General features: G+C 38.6%; 3 protein-coding genes across 3 annotated transcripts; 1 reads left to right on the top strand and 2 right to left on the bottom strand.

The window, feature by feature from the left end:
• The first annotated feature begins 402 nt into the window (after positions 1–402).
• LOC111910905 (histone H1) lies at positions 403–1,539 on the top strand. The gene is made up of 2 exons (XM_023906713.3): positions 403–610; positions 714–1,539. Exons 1-2 carry the CDS (start codon positions 476–478, stop codon positions 1,341–1,343), a joined length of 765 nt encoding a protein of 254 aa, XP_023762481.1. The 5' UTR covers positions 403–475; the 3' UTR covers positions 1,344–1,539.
• A 158-nt stretch (positions 1,540–1,697) lies between these two features.
• Positions 1,698–4,467, bottom strand: LOC111910885 (calmodulin calcium-dependent NAD kinase). The gene is made up of 8 exons (XM_023906689.2): positions 4,123–4,467; positions 3,818–4,041; positions 3,670–3,734; positions 3,376–3,597; positions 3,152–3,278; positions 2,643–2,965; positions 2,178–2,322; positions 1,698–2,015 (listed from the first exon to the last, which is right to left on the bottom strand). The coding sequence occupies exons 1-8, from the start codon at positions 4,415–4,417 to the stop codon at positions 1,773–1,775; spliced, it is 1,644 nt and encodes a 547-aa protein (XP_023762457.1). The 5' UTR covers positions 4,418–4,467; the 3' UTR covers positions 1,698–1,772.
• Positions 4,468–5,834: 1,367 nt separating this feature from the next.
• LOC111910904 (uncharacterized) lies at positions 5,835–9,553 on the bottom strand. The gene is made up of 3 exons (XM_023906712.2): positions 9,420–9,553; positions 9,179–9,260; positions 5,835–8,439 (listed from the first exon to the last, which is right to left on the bottom strand). The coding sequence occupies exon 3, from the start codon at positions 8,372–8,374 to the stop codon at positions 6,095–6,097; it is 2,280 nt and encodes a 759-aa protein (XP_023762480.1). The 5' UTR covers positions 8,375–8,439; positions 9,179–9,260; positions 9,420–9,553; the 3' UTR covers positions 5,835–6,094.
• Positions 9,554–17,853: the final 8,300 nt, after the last annotated feature.

Raw genomic sequence — 17,853 nt, 5'->3', positions numbered from 1 at the left:
AAACATCTCGAGTTTGTGATATACACGAGTGTTTCTATCTTTGAACACTTTACTTTTGAAATCTAGTGTCTTCCAGAATAAAAACCAACATCAATGACAATGAGTATATGCCCTCAAAAGCTAACAAAATTTCCAACAAAACCATCAAAATTTTATTAAAATCCATTAAGTATAGCTGGAGTTATGCTTAGATGAATTGACCATGGAAACACAACCTAACTTTTACTCAAACCCTAATTTTAACTTCAATCCCATGACTTACTCGTCTTGCATTCTCAGCCGTTGGCTTAAAACCATCTAACGTCTGACATTCAAAATGTTGTAAAGGCGCCGATCCGTGTGGTGACTCAATTAACCAATCAAACACCAGAGTTGGATTATTTAAATACTCGGCTATCCCAGCATCTTGACATACCCGCGAATCTGACAATCGCTGATCTGTCATTGCCCGAACCCTAACCTAATCCTAGTTGAAATGGCAACGGAACAACCAATAGTCGCGACGGAGCCGGCCACCAAAGGAGCCGCAAAGGCGACTAAAGTTAAGAAAGCTAAGAAGCCATCTGCTCCCAAGACGAAGGATGCTCCTTTGCATCCTCAATACTCCGAGGTTTGAATCACATTTCGTTTTCATTTATTTGTTTAGATATTGGATTTCCATTGTTTGATAAACTGAATTATTCATCGGATTTTCTGTTTACTTGATTGTGCAGATGATTAAGGACGCCATCGTTTCTTTGAAAGAGAGGAACGGTTCGAGTGTGCAAGCAATCTCGAAATTTATTGAAGAGAAATACAAGAATCTTCCGGCGAACTACAAGAAATTGTTGCTCAATAGATTGAATAAGGAGACCGCTGCCGGTAAACTTGTGAAGGTCAAGTATTCGTTCAAGCTACCACCCAAGAATACACCTGCAACGGCTGATTCATCTGCTCCGGCGAAGAAGCCGAAGACAGCTGTGAAGAAGCCTGCTGTTAAGAAAGCGCCGGCTAAGAAAAAGGCTGCCGATGCCGCTCCGAAAGCCAAAGCTCCGGCTAAACCGAAAGCCAAAGCCAAGGCTCCTGCTGCCAAGCCAAAGGCAGCTCCGGTTGAAAAGGCTAAGCCAGCTGCTAAGCCTAAGGCAGCCCCGGCTCCCAAGGCTAAACCGGCTGCTAAATCTAAAGCAGCCGTGAAGCCGAAGACTCCAACGAAACCAGCAGCTAAATCCGCGAAGACATCGACTAGATCCACGCCTGGAAGAACCGCTGCGGCACCAAAGCCTGCAGCGAAACCTGCCGTGAAGAAGACGCCAGCCAAGAAGCCAGCTGCGCCGAAAAAGGCAGCGACAAAGAAAGGGAAGTAATGAACGTGAGTGTTGAACTATAGGGACTGTTAGTGAAATTGTGTTTGTTTGTAGGGTTTGTTTTGTAAATTTTTTAATTCGTAAACCATGGGTGTATCGTGATTCTTAGCTCCAAACCCCGTGAAAAGATTTACAAATTTTCAGTCTTGATGTATTGATTTTCTCGATCAATTTGACATTCACAACGTTTGATTTATGTGCGTTATGAAGTGAAGTTTCTTTTATGCATTTCAATTAGTCTATTTAATTATCATAAATTGATTGCTACATGCTTGTTTTAATCGATAACTGAAGCTCCACTTGTTTATGTTGTGTGCGTTAATCACAAGGAATTACATTATATACTATAAAATTTCATTGTTCAACATACATGAATTGTTTAAATACATTTTAACGAAAAAGACCTTTCTCTTATTCGATGTCAAAATTTCATTGTTCTTTCAAATCCTCAGCTTTCTGAATGGAATACTTGAGCTCTTTCTGGATACTTAACCTTGAAGGTGACATCACAATGTCTTTCCAAACCGAACCACGTTTGAATGCTGGGTTGGGTTGCTTATAAAGTTCGTATATTGAATCTGCTTTCTCGTTCAACCTTTCAATTGTCTTCAAGATCTTTATTTCGTCTGGATCGACTAATAATGTTTTATCTTTATCTTTCCATCCTATCAACTTTAAACACATATTTTTAGTTAGAAGACAATACAAACTGCTGGATACTGCACGTTTGATATGAAACTAGTCTAAGACTGATGTCAGTGCGATGATATATTTTTGTCATACCTAAAAAGACAAAAACAATAAAACCAACTATACTTAGATTAAATACTTTACCTTGGGTGGTCCTTCTAACGCGTTAGTTAGATATAGTCGTGCGTTGTCTACAAGCTGACAGTATGTCATGAACGCTTTAGCGAATCGCTTGTGTGATGTTAACTGTGACCGGACCCTCACAGCCCTTCGACACATAATGGCTCTCCTATTGACATAAAAAATAGAGAAAATTATATTTTTAATTGATTTTTGTAATTTTCGGTCACAATAAGTCTTTCTTTAGCAATTTTGGTATTTTGAGATTGCATAATAATTTTGGTTGATGTTCAAAGTACATGCCTACTTTTGGTCCATGAATATATATGATTTTTGTAATTTTGGTGCCAAAAATATAATAATATTACTTGGAACATCGTAAACATTGCAAAAACCTGAAATAAGACTGACTCACCTAATTTACCTCAAACTAAAATTAGGTTAATTTTATGTAAATGAGATGTAATAAAAGGGTATAATTGATTTTACCTTATGCCTCTTATGACAGCCAAATAAGGATCACAAACAACACCGACAAGTTCTATTCTATATGGTCTTCTTTTCTTGTTACCATCAATTAACTCATTTTCTTCATCAAGTTGTTCCCAATAGTTCTCAATAACACTCCCATCTCTATTCACCTTGTAACCTGGTCCCATACGGTAATGTTTGCGGTGTACATTTCTGGCCATGGTTATCGTCTGCACAACGAATGGGACCCACGACAGGGTTCCATCCATGATCACATCTCGACCTTCGTTCAACGCTGTTACAAGGAGTGATGACGCTGCATCCGTAGACGATTGATGTACCTGTCATCCATCATCTATTTATTCCCACCCTTTGAACCCAGACTGTGACTGTGACTGTGACTGAGGTTAACGGGACAAAAACAATTTGGACCGAGAATTCAGTCACAAAAGTTTTGTTTTGTGACTGAATGGCCCATGGTAGGTAATATATTTGCAAAAAAATAGAGAAAGAGGGAGGGGGCATGCCAGCTCAGCTGAATGAAGCATATCATGGTGGCCTCTGGAGCTAAGAGCTCTGTAAATGACGTCAGACTCTTTGAAGGCATCTGCTTCTATCACAACAGCATTTGCTGATGCTCCTGCCCAAAATGGTCTGTCCACATTCAACACCAACCAACATCATAAATCTTCATACAACATAACTTATTCAGACATCGTTTATGTTAAACAAGAAAAAAAGGTGGTGTTACTCTTTAAGAAGTTCTTTAAGAACAGTGCTCTTTCCTGCTCCCATGCCCCCACCCATGAATAGAAGAAGAGGACTACGATCTTTGTGTGCCATTGGAACCATTACATCAGTACACTGTGAATCGTCAGGTGAAACAAGGCCTATTGCCTTCATCTCCTCCACTAATGTCGTGAAAACTCTTGCCACTTTCAGGTTCTTTGTCACCCTTTCAAATCTTTGTTCCCTGTCTCATTTCAAACAAATTTATAATGATTCATGGATTCAATTTCCAAATATAAAACACAAAAGATCGTACCTTGTGGCTTGCATGACTATGTTCTTGAGCTTCTTTTTTGGCTCGTGTGTATCAGGTCCCAACACCTGAAGTTTCAGTAATCGATAATCACTTTCAAAAAAAGTAGATCCAAAATACCAAACGACACTTACGCGTTTTGTAATTGTACCTGACTGATCATGTAAGAAGCATGGCTCCAATGAAACGCAAAGTAACTGAGAATACATCTCTCAAATTCCTCGACAAGTTTTATGAACAATGTATCTGCAAATGGATCGTCTACAAAGAACGAATACATGTCTTCTTCACATCCTTCTTCTTTCCTAATGTAATCGGAAGCTAATTTGCAGAGGTACGGACATTGTTGGACATCACCAAAACCCATCTGCCTAGCTGAATTCATTCATACAGACACATAAACACGAATTTCAAATACACGAAATGATTTTAGTTAATGGTGGACGGTTTTTATACCTACATAATGAGGGAATCTCTCCAGCTTCAATGGCTGGCGGGCCTTTGAGACACCAACACGAATCCATGGAATGATCTTCTGAGTCCGAAACTTTCTGAGACGAATGTGCATTGCGGCAGCAATGATCAAACCGATTAAAGATGCGAAGATGATTTGTGCGTAGGTGGGTTTATCGTGGTCGTAAAGATAATCTAGATATTCTTTTACAACGGTGTTAAGATAATCTAGATAAGGGAGGATTTTGGATGTAAAAAATTCTTTCAATTCCCATGCAATTTCTTCACATTTCTCCATGTTTGAGTTTAAATTTTAAATTTTGAGATATGGATTTGTGTTGCAGGGGAAGGTGATGAATGGGAGGAAAATTTTGGATCTAAAAGTTGCAGAATAGATGAATTTGAGAGCGAGGGAGATGGAAGAGGGAAATCGTTTCATAGGTGAACGAAAGTAAATTAAATTTATTTTATTGTGTGGTCAGATGTTTTAAGAAATATAATTCTATCGATAAAAATAATTATTAGAAGGTAAATATGTTTAAGTTACAAGAAAGGTAAACCTATTAATATTTAGGACATGTAATTTCGTACTATAACCGCTTAAACTCTGGTATAGCAGTATACTAAACTAAGTTTGAACTCAATTTGATAGCTCAACAAGTCTTCTTAATTTGAAGATTTGAATCGAATAGAATATCGAGCAAACTCAATTATTTGAAATATAGCTTGAAAATATATGCAATTATTATGCTAGCTAAAACATGTTTCAAGAAGCTAGGTTTTTTTAGAACAACTGAATGATTTGTATATACAAAAGTTATTAATCTCGAGTTGAGTCCTTATAAAGTTGAACTCAGTGAAGTCGGATGAATCCAATCTTGAATAATGCAATAAGAGCTCTATACGCATTGTCTTTTTAACATAAGTTGGAAAAATATTTGAGCTTCGATTATTTTGGGATCGTTTTTTCGTCAATTTGTCAAATATGGCTTTAGACTTGGTATCCGTCTAAACAAAGTAAAGAAACCCGATACCCGATATCCCATGGGGGATGTGGAGCCCCAGTGGTATGGATGTGCGTTGATCTGTATAGTTGGGTTCGACCCTGTTGTTTTAGTTAGGGTTATGTTTTGTACTTTGCTTATATAATATGGCTAAAAGCCAAGGTTTATATAGCACTATCGTTTTTCAAGCTTGTGAATAAGAATACCCTTTTTGTCCGGTGGACATATGTCACATTGACTAAACCACGTTAAGTATTGTGTTCTTTGTGTGTGTATTTATTGTTGTTTATTCTTAACTTTCCTATACATTGTGTAGGTCACTTATACTGTTGTGCTTTGGTACACAGTTTCAAGGTAAATTTAGTCTTAAAATGAACGAAACAAAAATATATTTTAGATGACATAAGAATTGACCTAAAAATACATGCGGATCAGTGTGTTCTACGAAAGGAACTGTTCAATTTCACCAAAATTGATTTAAACAACCCAATGACTTAAGTATTAAATTTCGTAACTTCCAAGGGCAAGATGTTATTTAGACTTTTGAATTGTCTCATTGAGCTTGTTTAAGTTTGAGATTATTGGATAATCGTTTTCACACTTCAGATTATGAATGTTCTGAAAGTCTAAAAAGTTGCAGTTTCATCACTTCTGTTTATGTGTTCAATATCTGTTCATGAACTTGTTCACAAATGCTATCACAAACACGAATCAAACCAAAATCTGCTTATTTTAAAGCAAATTTGCACCACTTTATATAAATATTCACATAGCAGATGCTATATTACACACAGACAGCCTTAAACACCATATATCTTATACTCCCTAAAATATTACAAAGTTCAACCAATATATACTCTTAAACTAACACACCATTATCACATCTTAAATGATTATTCAAAACTCACCTTATTTCACAATAAAAAAAAATTAATAATAATATCCTCTACTCATACCAATTTCAAATATATTCATATAGGTGCCGAACAAGTTGTTCTAAAATGGCCGGTTTGATTGCACCGACTACAATGAACGACTCGCTTCACCCGCCCCCGATCCTCCGATCTCACCCTCCTCTTCCTCGGCCTCCCCGGTGGCCGGAGAGATTTCGGAGGATTAATAACAATTTCCGTCACACCACCACCACCACCACCTTCCGCTAGCGACATGTCACCCGTACTCATTTCCTTCCAAAGTGTTTTATCAGGAACCGGATGAATCGTTTGCGAGTACGCCTTCCTATACGCCGCCACCGTGAAAAAACTTTCCGTCAACCGGTGAACATTCTGGCGGCACGAGAGCAGAGCCGCCACTGCGTGAGCACATGGCAACCCGTACAACTGCCAACCACGACACAAACAACACCGGTTCCTAATATCAACAATATTTGTCCCTTCATGGGATATAACCTCAAATTCCGCTTCGTTTGCTCTAAGAACTTGATAAGTCCGGGCCCGATCAATCGCCTCCGAGACCCGTCTTTCCGCACTCGGAACCAAAATCGATGTCCACTGCATACTTGCTTCACGTCTCTCGTTAAACCAAGTCATCAACTGTCTCCGTATACATTCCATCATTTGGATTATCGGAAGCGCGGAAGCTTCTAGAATCCACGCGTTAAACGATTCGACTATGTTAGCCGTCAAATGACCGAACCGTGTCCCTTCAAAATACGCGGTCGCCCATAACCGTGCGGGAATCCGTCGAATCCAATACGCGGCTTCTTGACTAATCTCTTCGATTTCAAGAATTTTCGATTCAAAATCCATGACAGTTAGCGCGTTAGCGGCGTCCCATAAAAGGTTGACCAACATCGAGTTGTTAAACTCCTTCCGGAAGCTTTCGCTCAAATGTCGCATACAAAAACCGTGAAAAGCGGTTGGGAATTTCGATTCCACTCCCTCGACTATATTCTTTTGTCTGTCCGATAAAAATGTAAGCCTCGGCATATTTTCCGTGTTTATTTCTAACAAAGTATGTAATTCTAATAAAAACCAATTCCAATTTTCGTGATTTTCTTCATCAACAACCCCAAAAGCTAACGGAAACAACGCCCCGTCACCGTCGAAACCCGTCGCAAAAAGTAACGTTCCGAGATATTTACTTTTTAAAACGGTCCGATCAAGCCCGATCAACGGTCTACACGCATTTAAAAACCCGTAAATCGAAGCTTGAAAAGAGATAAACAACCGTTGAAAACAGTTGTCCGTAGGGTTTACATAAACCGATGCGATACTCTCGGGATTCGTGCGTCTAATTTGGTCACAATATTGAGGGAGAAAACGGTAATCGTCTTCAAAAGAACCCCGTAAAGCAGCCATGATCCGCTCTTTACCTCTCCACGCTTGTTTGTATGATAATGTAATCCCGTGAACACGATGAATTTCTTCAAGAATCTCTTTCGGTTTACATTGCGGGTTTTCTTTCAACCGTTGTTCAACCGAATTCGCGACCCATTGGACCGAAGCTTGTTGGTGGCCGAGGTGCGCGATTCCACCACACGTGTGTTCGGAATGAATGGTGCGGATTGTAAAAGTGGGCACCCCGGGCAGCTTGGCGGCGTGGATTCTCCACGGGCAGCCTTCACTCGCACACTTGGCGGTGAACCGTGTCTTGTCGGATTTAACAGTTTGGATCTCGAAATGGAGCGCGATTGCAGTGTGTCTTAGTGCCCTTCGACAGCTTGTAACATCGGGAAATTCTTGACCCACCATTAGTTCATAGTTTGGTGAAGGGACTAATGTTCGGGTCTGGATCACGGGTGTTGTCACCACAAGATCCGGATGCTGAACCGATATAGGAACCAGACCCATTTCATGGTGTGGGTGTGGGTTTGGGTGTTGGTGCACCACGATGTCTAGGTTTTCGTCTACAACTGCTAAACCTTGGTTTTCGGATAAAACTAATTGTGAATCATGGTTTTTGACTGTGTCTTGATTGATATGATGATCGAGATTATCATCACCCTCTTCATCATTTTCGTTGTATCTGTTGTCTTGATGATGATTGCTGTCATCAAACTCGGTTGCATCTCCTCCGAGGTTTTGTGGATGGGGTATAGCTGTCATGTAATCACGGTCTAGATGCGTATCTTGATTACCATTTTCATGCTTGTGGGGATGCCCTAATTGCATATTGTGATTCTGATTCTGCCCGACTACTAAATTCTGACCATGTCTTAATCCCAGTTGCTGGTTTTGAACCAGTGATATATTTGGTCTTGGCCCAATCATCATCTCATGGTTTTCCATGGTGAATTATCCACAACGCTTTCAGAAGAACTCTCGAATCCACAAGATAAGAAACATCAAATAGTCTGTTACAACAAAATCTTTGATTAGCACGATAATCCATAATCAGTAATCTTCATTCATCAAGACCATAAGCAACTACATCAATTAGCGAACATAATAAGTCATTAAATATCTTTCACCTATTGTTACTTAAAAATTAAAATACAATTCTTCTTGGGTTTTGGTGCACGTTTAAAGCTGTATCAGGGCTTTAATTTGCAATGATTAGTTTAGAGTGTTTGGAAAAAACGTATTATGGTTCTGATTTTCTGATTGTTTAAAGTCAAAATAATCTAACAAAAAGGTTGTAAGGAGAAAACCGATTAGTGGGATAAGTTATTAGAATTAGTCGCTATGCTTGTCTAATTCTTCAAGTTGCAGCTTCAAAATCGCATATCCAAACGCCTCTTAACTTGCAGAAACCCAACAATAAAAAATTACGCCCTCAATTCCAGAAAAAAGAGATACATCCACCTAGAGTGTCAGTCAGATTACTTTCTACTGCACTAATTAATATAGATTTTGAAATTGCACGAAAGGAACAGATAGATGCATTAAATTCACTGAACATATGATCATGTTTGCTTTAAATTTGATGAAAATAAGATAACAATTTCGCACCAAGAGTCAAACCGAGGCAACGGCGAGACCGAAATTAAAGATCTGGAGAACAAAAGTAGGTTGAAGAACAAAAACTAAACAATAACACACAACCAAACACACAAATACGTCAAATAACAAAGAAACAAATAGAAGACCTACCAAAATCCCAACGGATCCCGCGATAAGAAACACCGAATTCGGGGACGAATGGGCGGTTCCAAGAACAAAAGCCTAAAGGAACCTGCAAAAGACGAACATATGGTGGTGAGAAGAGAGACATAATTTGGAGAGTGTAAAAGAACAATCAAATGATTATGGTATGAACGTTTGAAATTGGAGTGGGTGTAAAAGGGGGATAGATGGGAATTGAATTTGGCGGGGGGAGTGAGAGGTGAAATACCTGAAAGAGGGCTGAGGGAACGGCAGAGAAAAAGGGCAGCGAAGGGCACAATTGGGGAACGAAGAATGATAGGGGTATCGTATCGGATCTTAAAAAATTAGGGTTTTTTTTCTCTCTTCCAAAAGAGGGCATTTAGGTCCCCCCGAGTACACGTATCTTAACTTTTTATGTACTACCCATTTTACCCCCACCTCCACGCTGGCCCACTTCTCATTTAACCCAAGTTTTTAAAGATTATCTTATTTTGTTTTAGAAAAGTTATAATTTTTTTATCTACAAATAAAAGAGTTGGATTTTTTTTTGATTATTTTAATTTAAAAAGATCTTGAAAAAAAAAAAGAGAAAATCGATCTAAAAGGCTAGTATAGTTTTTATTTTGTATAAGTTTATTCTTTATTTTTGTTTTTGTCTTGTAAAATATATTATTAAACTTGTTGTTTTATATATATTTAATCCTTATGACCGACTAATTCATCTTAAATTTACATGTTTAAACCTTATTTTATTATTATTTTTATAAAATAAGTCTTTTTTGTACACATTCAGTCATTATGATCAGTTTTTTCAAGTTTTGCTTAAGTGACATTCTACGTGGGACGATCATTAATGAAGTGTTCTCATACGTGGCTCGTCCCTCACTTATATCAGTAACGTAATTTATGAATCGGTCAAATAATGTTGGTGTCCTAATTTTCTCCAAAAAGATGTCTTTGACTTTGGCTTCATCTATCTTTATAGCAAACAACGAGATTCTTTATGATTGCTTCCTCCCAACTCGACTTGACAATTCCCAGAAAAAAGAACACACTATAAAAAAGTTTAGAGTCTTCCATAATTCATTGGTATGTCGATTTTAACCGTTTTTCAACAAATAAATTTTTTGTTCTTTTCGAATCCACCTTCATTTTTTACCTGCTTATAATTTGTTTTTTGTTATTGAAGAAAACAGGTAAAAAGTGCAAATTTTTGCAATAGGTAGCTAAAGAACATATCAAATTGACCATACATTTTGAAGATGAGCTTGCAGTTGTTAAAGAGGACGTTTCATGTCTCAAGAAAGAAGTGAATGGGCTGAAGAAGAATTCACGTATTGATAGGGTTAAAAAAAGTTGTAATCTTATGTAATAAAGTGAAATTTGGTTGGTATTGTTATTGGAATCATTATGGATAATGAATTTACTTCATCTGATATAATGTAGTTGATATTTATATTGAATAAAGTTGGTATTGAAATTAAATTTACTTGATATTGTACTATAACAATTACTAATATCAAAAGTACAATGTTATTAATGACACATGATTCCACTGACCAGACGAGCCATGATATGACCTTATTTAACTATATATTTTAGGCAATTATCTGAATATATTTGATTAAGATGTTATATTTTAAGATATATGATACTTATTATGCTTTGAAATGTTTAAATACAGTTAAAATCAAAGTTGGGATACAAAAGGAAGCAAATGGAGCTAAAACGGACGAAAAACGATTAAAGCGCGAAAATCAACAAAAGACGTGTCGTGCCCTTTTAGAAGGTCCGCTGCGCCCCTTTAGCAAAACGAAATTTTTTGGATTTCCTTCCTGCGCAAGTTTACGTGTTCATGTGTAATAAGGAACTCGACCACCACGTCATAGTGAGACCTTTACCACGTCGTGGTGTCGCAAATACTATAAAAATACGAGATTCTCAACCCTAATCGGTGTGCAACCATTAGACGCCTTAGGCAATATGTTATAAGTTGATTTTGACTTCCAAAAACCCTTTAGAGTTGATTTCAAAGCTAGAGAGTAGATTAGAGCAATGATTTGAAGATTCAAGTGCTATTTACATCGATATTTCACTTCGAGTTTGCTTGATGATCGCGTCTCGTAATCTTTGCGTGTTGTTTTTACGCTTTAGTTTACTGATTATGGTGTAAAAACCTTTACTTTTACTAGATGTAGGCGAACCCTCTTTAATATGTTTTGATTTCGTTAGTAGGATTATTTGAGTTTGATTAATACTTATGTTCAACTGATTGTTCATCTTTTATGTTAAAGTTATGATTTTTATTGCATATTGTTGAGTTAGTTGTAGTTAAGAAAACCAATCTAATTACATTAACTTCAATCTTAATTGCTTTATGATCATTAAGCTGTTAGGACTAGTGATTGAGCAAATCCTAGGGTTAGGTAATATTAATCGGTAACTTGATTGCGTTAGAGAGTTATAGATATCCATTCTATTCGTTGATTTATTGTCATGATAATTGATAAGAATCTCTAAATCATATCTTATGTGTTCACTAATTTGTATGATCTTTGTATTAGTTGTTCATTAATTATTAGTACTAGGAAATCTGACTAAGATAACTTGTAACACCTGATTCAAGGTACTTTTCATTTTTTATCCTTGGTGTGTAAATAGTTTGCAAATTTGGTCCCTAAGGGGTATTGTTGCCATTTTCGGAAAAGTAGGAGTACGTTGGGCGTATGCACCCACGTGACAAACCCTAAATTTTAGGGTTTGGACCCTATTTAAGCAATATTATGACCTATGATCTTTTCATTTCTCAACCCCCATTACTTTTTGAGCCCCATTTCGCAACCCTAACCCATCTAGAGAAGATTTGACATCCTTGTGAGTGACATCCCCAAATTCACTGTCATTTTAAAAATTTTATTTATGCTTATTTGAAAATCAGAGTATTCATTTTTAAAGAATAATATTGTGGAATTTGTTCCCAGAGAACATGATAAATACATTATCAAAGCATTTATGAATAAATATATTTTGTTTATATTAAAACTTTGGGCTGTCATCGTCAATACAAAAACATGAGCATAAACAAACCTTACATTCATTTACACTAGTGATTTACATCTCTTTTAATCTCTCAGTGTAATGTAGCTTCATATCGACACCTGTGATACAGTAAACTGAGTGGGTCAGGTTGGGAAACTCAGTGAGTACATAAGGTTTTCAACCCACAATAGTATAGTTATTATGTTTCATCATCAAACAATTAACTCAATTACCCATCCCCACTATCTTCTTTATTTCTTAAGGATCTACCCTAAGAATCATTTATTCCTCATCATTTATTTCTACAAATTGTCCTAAGGAATAGGCACGAAGTCCATGGTTTCCAGGATTTATGTAACAGACACTAAGTCCATAGCTGCCGAGGTTATTTGTTGGGCACTAAGTCCATAACTGCCAATGTTCATCTATAGGGCACTAAATCCATAGCTGCCAGAGTTTATATCTTTTATTGATAGTATTATTTTAGGGAGTCCACCAACAATACATATCAATGAGTTTTTAGAGTACATCTGGTGAACACATCGTTCACAACACCTACAGGTTGCGATCCTGTTAGTGTTCCACTGGATTGTCTAGAATAATCTGTGGTTGTCATCTATACGATGTTAGACGGATGGGCCATCGCTTGGGTCATCGCTTCTCATCATCTTTCACCTCCCATTATCTATATCATCTTTCATCTCTCATCATTCATCTCATCTTTCATCTCTCATCTCATATTTAATCTACCCATCTTTACCCATCATAATTATAGGTATAAAATACATATACAATTTAAATCAAATAAAACATGTATATTTTGTTCATCCAGCATAGATATCAAGAACACAGATAATATACACACATAACACGTAATTTATATTAAATACTTCATATCTATGTGTAAGATGAAAGTAATTATGCACTCACTTGTTAAAGTGACGATTCCAAACTCGGACAGCGCTTCGCTTCTAACAACTCTATTTTGCATCAACGAAACCTAGTATAATTATTGCTTAGATTTTAGTCTAATATTTATAGCGACTATTTACGAGCGATATTGTTTTATAAGTATTATACAATACTTTTCAACCACTATATATAGACAGGGTCCAGAAATGAAACACCGGAGGGCAGGACCATTTTGGCATTATAGCACTTCTGAAATCCAACAACCCTATGCGGCCCTTCAAACCAGATTCCTCGTACCGTGAGTAGTTAAAAGATATTATTATAACAATTTGTATATTATTTTATAACATATTTATTGTTTATAAGTTCACAATAACGATATTAAACTTAAACATAAGCTATAATTAACGTAGGGTAAACATAACTCACTTACTAGGAGGTTTGGCTAGGAACCGGGCTCTGTAGGGGCAAAACTTCCGAGCCGAAAAGCTCTTCTTCTTGGAGCCTTCTGGCGCTTCGGGACTCGCCTCTTAGCAATTGGGAAGTTCTAAGGTTTGGGAGAGGTTTAGATAGAAGTTAGAGAGAGACACAGAGAGAGAGAGAGAAGGGTTAAGGTGTGAGGAAAAGTGGTGAACTTCGCATGTTATTTATAGGAGGCTGATCCTCGGTACGCTGGGTGTTCCTCGGAGGTACGTGGCGCATACCCAGTACGCTGCATGTATGAGGGTTACGCTTGTTTATGAGGGGACACGTGTTGCGATTTGGAGTGAGGCCGTGGGGAGCAAGCAAAGGTCGAGATTTGGCCACATCACCCTCCTCGCAACAGCTCACTCTCGACTTCTAAATTTCGTAACTTTCGCATACGAGCTCCCTTTTAGATGTTCTTTATATCCACGCGTAGGTGGCGACGTACTCTACAACTTTCATTTAGACTCCGTTGGCTAATTTTGAATTTATTTTTAAAGTTATATTTTAACAGGCTTGGACAGATAAAGTCTGTTAAAAATTCATAACTTTGTCATCCGACGTCCGTTTTCGTCTGTAATTGTATTGTTGAGTTCTTATTAACGATCTCTTCAATTTTTTTAGATTGTGTTGGCTAAAAGTTGGCTGATCTAAAATTCGAATTCTGGGTTGTGCACTGTTGTGCTAAATCTTATAAAAATCATAACTTCCTCATACGAAGTCAGATTTGGACGTTCTTTTTATGCACGCTGTTGGTTTAACGTATAATACAACTTTCATTTAGATTGCTAAGGCTAAAAGTATTTTATGAAAAATTCACTTTTTGCGTTACGCGGTGCTGTTCCGGTTTAGCCGTAAAACTTCGACGGGTCATAACTTCTTTGTTATAACTCGGATTTCAGTGTTCTTTATATGTACATAACCCTTGTGACATATAATATAACTTAGTTAATATTATTTATTCTAAATAATCTTCATCAAAAAATCATTTTTAATGCTTATTGTCTTTAAATTGACTAGCCCGAATCTGCGGACGTTACATTTTGTGTGTTTTAGTGTGTGTTGGTGATCCTTGAGGAAGAAGAGACTTGAAGAAGGAGATTTGATCAAGAGAGAGCTTGTAGATCCAAATTTCACTCATCATTTACAACTTCATTAAGCTATAAAGCTTAGGACTTGCTCATGGTATGCTTAGAATCTAGTTATATGGAGTTTTGTCCACTTTTTGTTCCATGAGTGAGATCAAGTGGGTTTCTTCCACTCCATAAGTTAGGAGTTGCTTCTTTTGATGTTTCTAAGGTCCCTAGTCTATAAAGTGAGCATCTTGATGGTTGTGGTTCAACCATGCATGCGTTTATGTCCATTTGGTGAAAGTAAAATGCTAAATCTAGGGTTTGAGTTCTTTTGAGCCATACAAAGTCTCCAAGTTAATGATTTTATGAATTAAGACGTTCCACAAGGCTTGGATCTGTAGTTTGGACGCTTGTCTGCAAGCATTAAGTGTGTAGCACCCGGTTCCTGGTACGTAAATCTTATTTGAAGTATTTCCTTTCTTTTAGCCTTGGACTTGGCGAGTCATAGGTCCGACTCGCCGAGTAGACGCGGGACCCGGGACACGTTTAAGTTGTCGACTCGGCAAGTCCATATCCTGGACTCGGCGAGTCACAACTGGTGGATGAAACCCTAAGTTTCAGGGGTTTGCACCCTATTTAAGCGACTTATCCGCCCCAAGCCAGCCCCCATTCTCTCCCCAGAGCTCCCAACCCTCGTTTATGCTTGTTCTTTGAAGAATTGAAGTTTTGTTGTGTGCTTTTGAAGGCTTTGAAGTAGGAAGGAAGTATATCCAGAAGAAGGGAAGCCATCTAGGCATTATTGTGTTCTTCCAGCAGTTCCTCTGAGGTATAACCCGTTTTCCCCATGATTCTATGCTTAGTACTTCATTTAGGTCTTTCTTGGACAAACCCCCAAGCTTGTATGTGCCTTATATGTCGTAATAAGATGTTTGGCCTCTGGATCTAGGCAAGATTGAGCTCCAGGAGCTCAAATCTGTTAGCTTTATGGCCCCATGTTGCTTGTTCACCCTAGATCTACCCTTTCAAGGCATTTTGAGCCCTAAAATCCATATTGGTGAATATCTACACGTAAAGTTGGAAACTTTACGTGTGATTCGTGGCCTAGAAGTCCAGATCTGTGAATGGCATGGACTGGAATCGAGCAAATCTGTGTATTTGGTGGGTGCATGGCAACGACTCGGTGAGTCGCTCATGAGACTCGACGAGTCTGTTCGTGAGTCTCCGAGTTTGTCCCCTTTTCGTAGTATCGAGTGAGCAGTGAGTCACGGGGTGTGACTCAGCGAGTCGGAAGCTGAACTCATCTATGGAGGTACTCGGCGAGCCAATTCCCTGACTCGGCGAGTTCAAGGCAATCTCCTTAGATCAAGAACAGACTCGACGAGTTGTTCATACAACTCGGCGAGTCTTAGCATAAGTGTTCATCGGATGAAGATGAACTCGACGAGTTGTTCATACAACTCGGCGAGTAGGATGAAGGACTTGAATATTTGTTAAGAAGGAGAACTCGTCGAGTCGTCGCCTAACTCGACGAGTAGGAACGGGATTCAGGGCAAACGTTTGGGTAGGGACTCGGCGAGTTGGAAAGCCAACTCGGCGAGTCTGGTCAACTGGAAGTTGACTCTGACTTTGACTTAGGGCTGGACCAGGGGTAAAATGGTCATTTTACCCAAAGGACAGTTAACAGTGTTTGATTGAGTATGTTGTGGGAATTGCAGCCGGAGGATTTCCGGAGCAGCAGCAGCAATTAGTCAGTTCCCGCTCAGATCAGCAACTACTTCGAGGTGAGTTACCTTCCAGTAGCGGTGGGTCTACGGCCACAATGCCGGCCCACCAATAGGAGTTGTATGTAGATGATTGTCTCTATGATATTCATCTAGGGATTACTACTACCTATGTTGCGTTTATATGCTAGTATGATATGATGTTATGTGCTAGTGACAGTAGGGGGAGATAGTCCCCGCGATATCCGGTCGGTAGGGCCGAAGAGGTAGTTATACCCAGCCATGTTAGATAGATACTGATATTGCGATACATGTTATGTGGTAGTAGTAGAGGGGAGAAGTAGTTCTCCAGTATCCGGTCGAAAGGACCGAAGGGGAGGCCAGCACCCAGATATGCTAGGCGTAATCCGGTCGAGAGGACCGAAGGGGAGGCCAGCACCCATATATGCTAGGCAAAATCCGGTCGAGAGGACCGAAGGGGAGGCCAGCACCCAGATATGCTAGGCAATGTCCGGTCGAGAGGGCCGAAGGGGTAGGTCGGGCACCCAAATATGCCTGACAATATGTGTATGTTACGTGATTATATGGTATGTGGTACAGTGGGGGAACTCACTAAGCTTTGTGCTTACGTTTTATAGTTTTGGTTTCAGGTACCTCTTCTTCGAAGGGGAAGGAGCTGGCGCAGTAGCGGCACATCATACACACACTGGTTTCCGCATTTACGAGATTTTCTGGGATTTGTACTCTGACATTTTGATGGGTTGTATGGTTTGGCTTTTAGACATGGATTACGTAGTGTTATGTTTTGATCAAACAATGTTTTTAATTATTAATGTTTTCTAAGTAATGTTTTTAAAACGAAATTTTTGGACGTGAAAATTGGGTCGTTACACAAGCATATGAGTCCCCGATCAAGCACACTGCCTTATACATCGGGCGTACGTCTAGTACGCGCAACATACCAGGCTTGGTCTTGGGCTTTGTGGTTTGGGCCATATTCAAACTATTAGGGTTTGGTCTTGGGCTTTGTGGTTTGGGCCACTAGCCTTTCTGACTTCGGGTCATTGTTAGACTGTGGGCCTTTTTTGGATTTGGGCCAATATTAGGCTTTGGGTAACCTTTAGGAAATTGGGCCACTATTGGTCTTTTAGTGTCATTGAGTTTAGGCCTCAAATATTGGGCCAATTGAGGAAAGGGTAAAATGGCCTTTTACCCTGGGTGTTGGACCAATGAACTAGATTACTGGTTATGGATTATGACCCAATTATTAATTAGGATTTTATTTGGTTGGTTAATGTGGGGATTCTCTGGTTCAACAACCTGAGCATCTATTAACTGATAGCAGACTGAGGTGAGTTTGCTCACTATACTGTAGGACACTAGGATATGTTATGTGTTTATAGTCTTTGTGACTCATGTTGTATGTGTTATATGCCTGTGTGCATGTTTTCAATATGTATGTTGGGTGAAA

Source organism: Lactuca sativa, chromosome 8, assembly GCF_002870075.4.
Source record: "Lactuca sativa cultivar Salinas chromosome 8, Lsat_Salinas_v11, whole genome shotgun sequence".
In the NCBI taxonomy this organism is placed as follows: domain Eukaryota; kingdom Viridiplantae; phylum Streptophyta; class Magnoliopsida; order Asterales; family Asteraceae; genus Lactuca; species Lactuca sativa.
The sequence above is the reverse complement of the archived record's forward strand: the minus strand, read 5'-3'. Positions and strand labels throughout refer to the sequence as shown.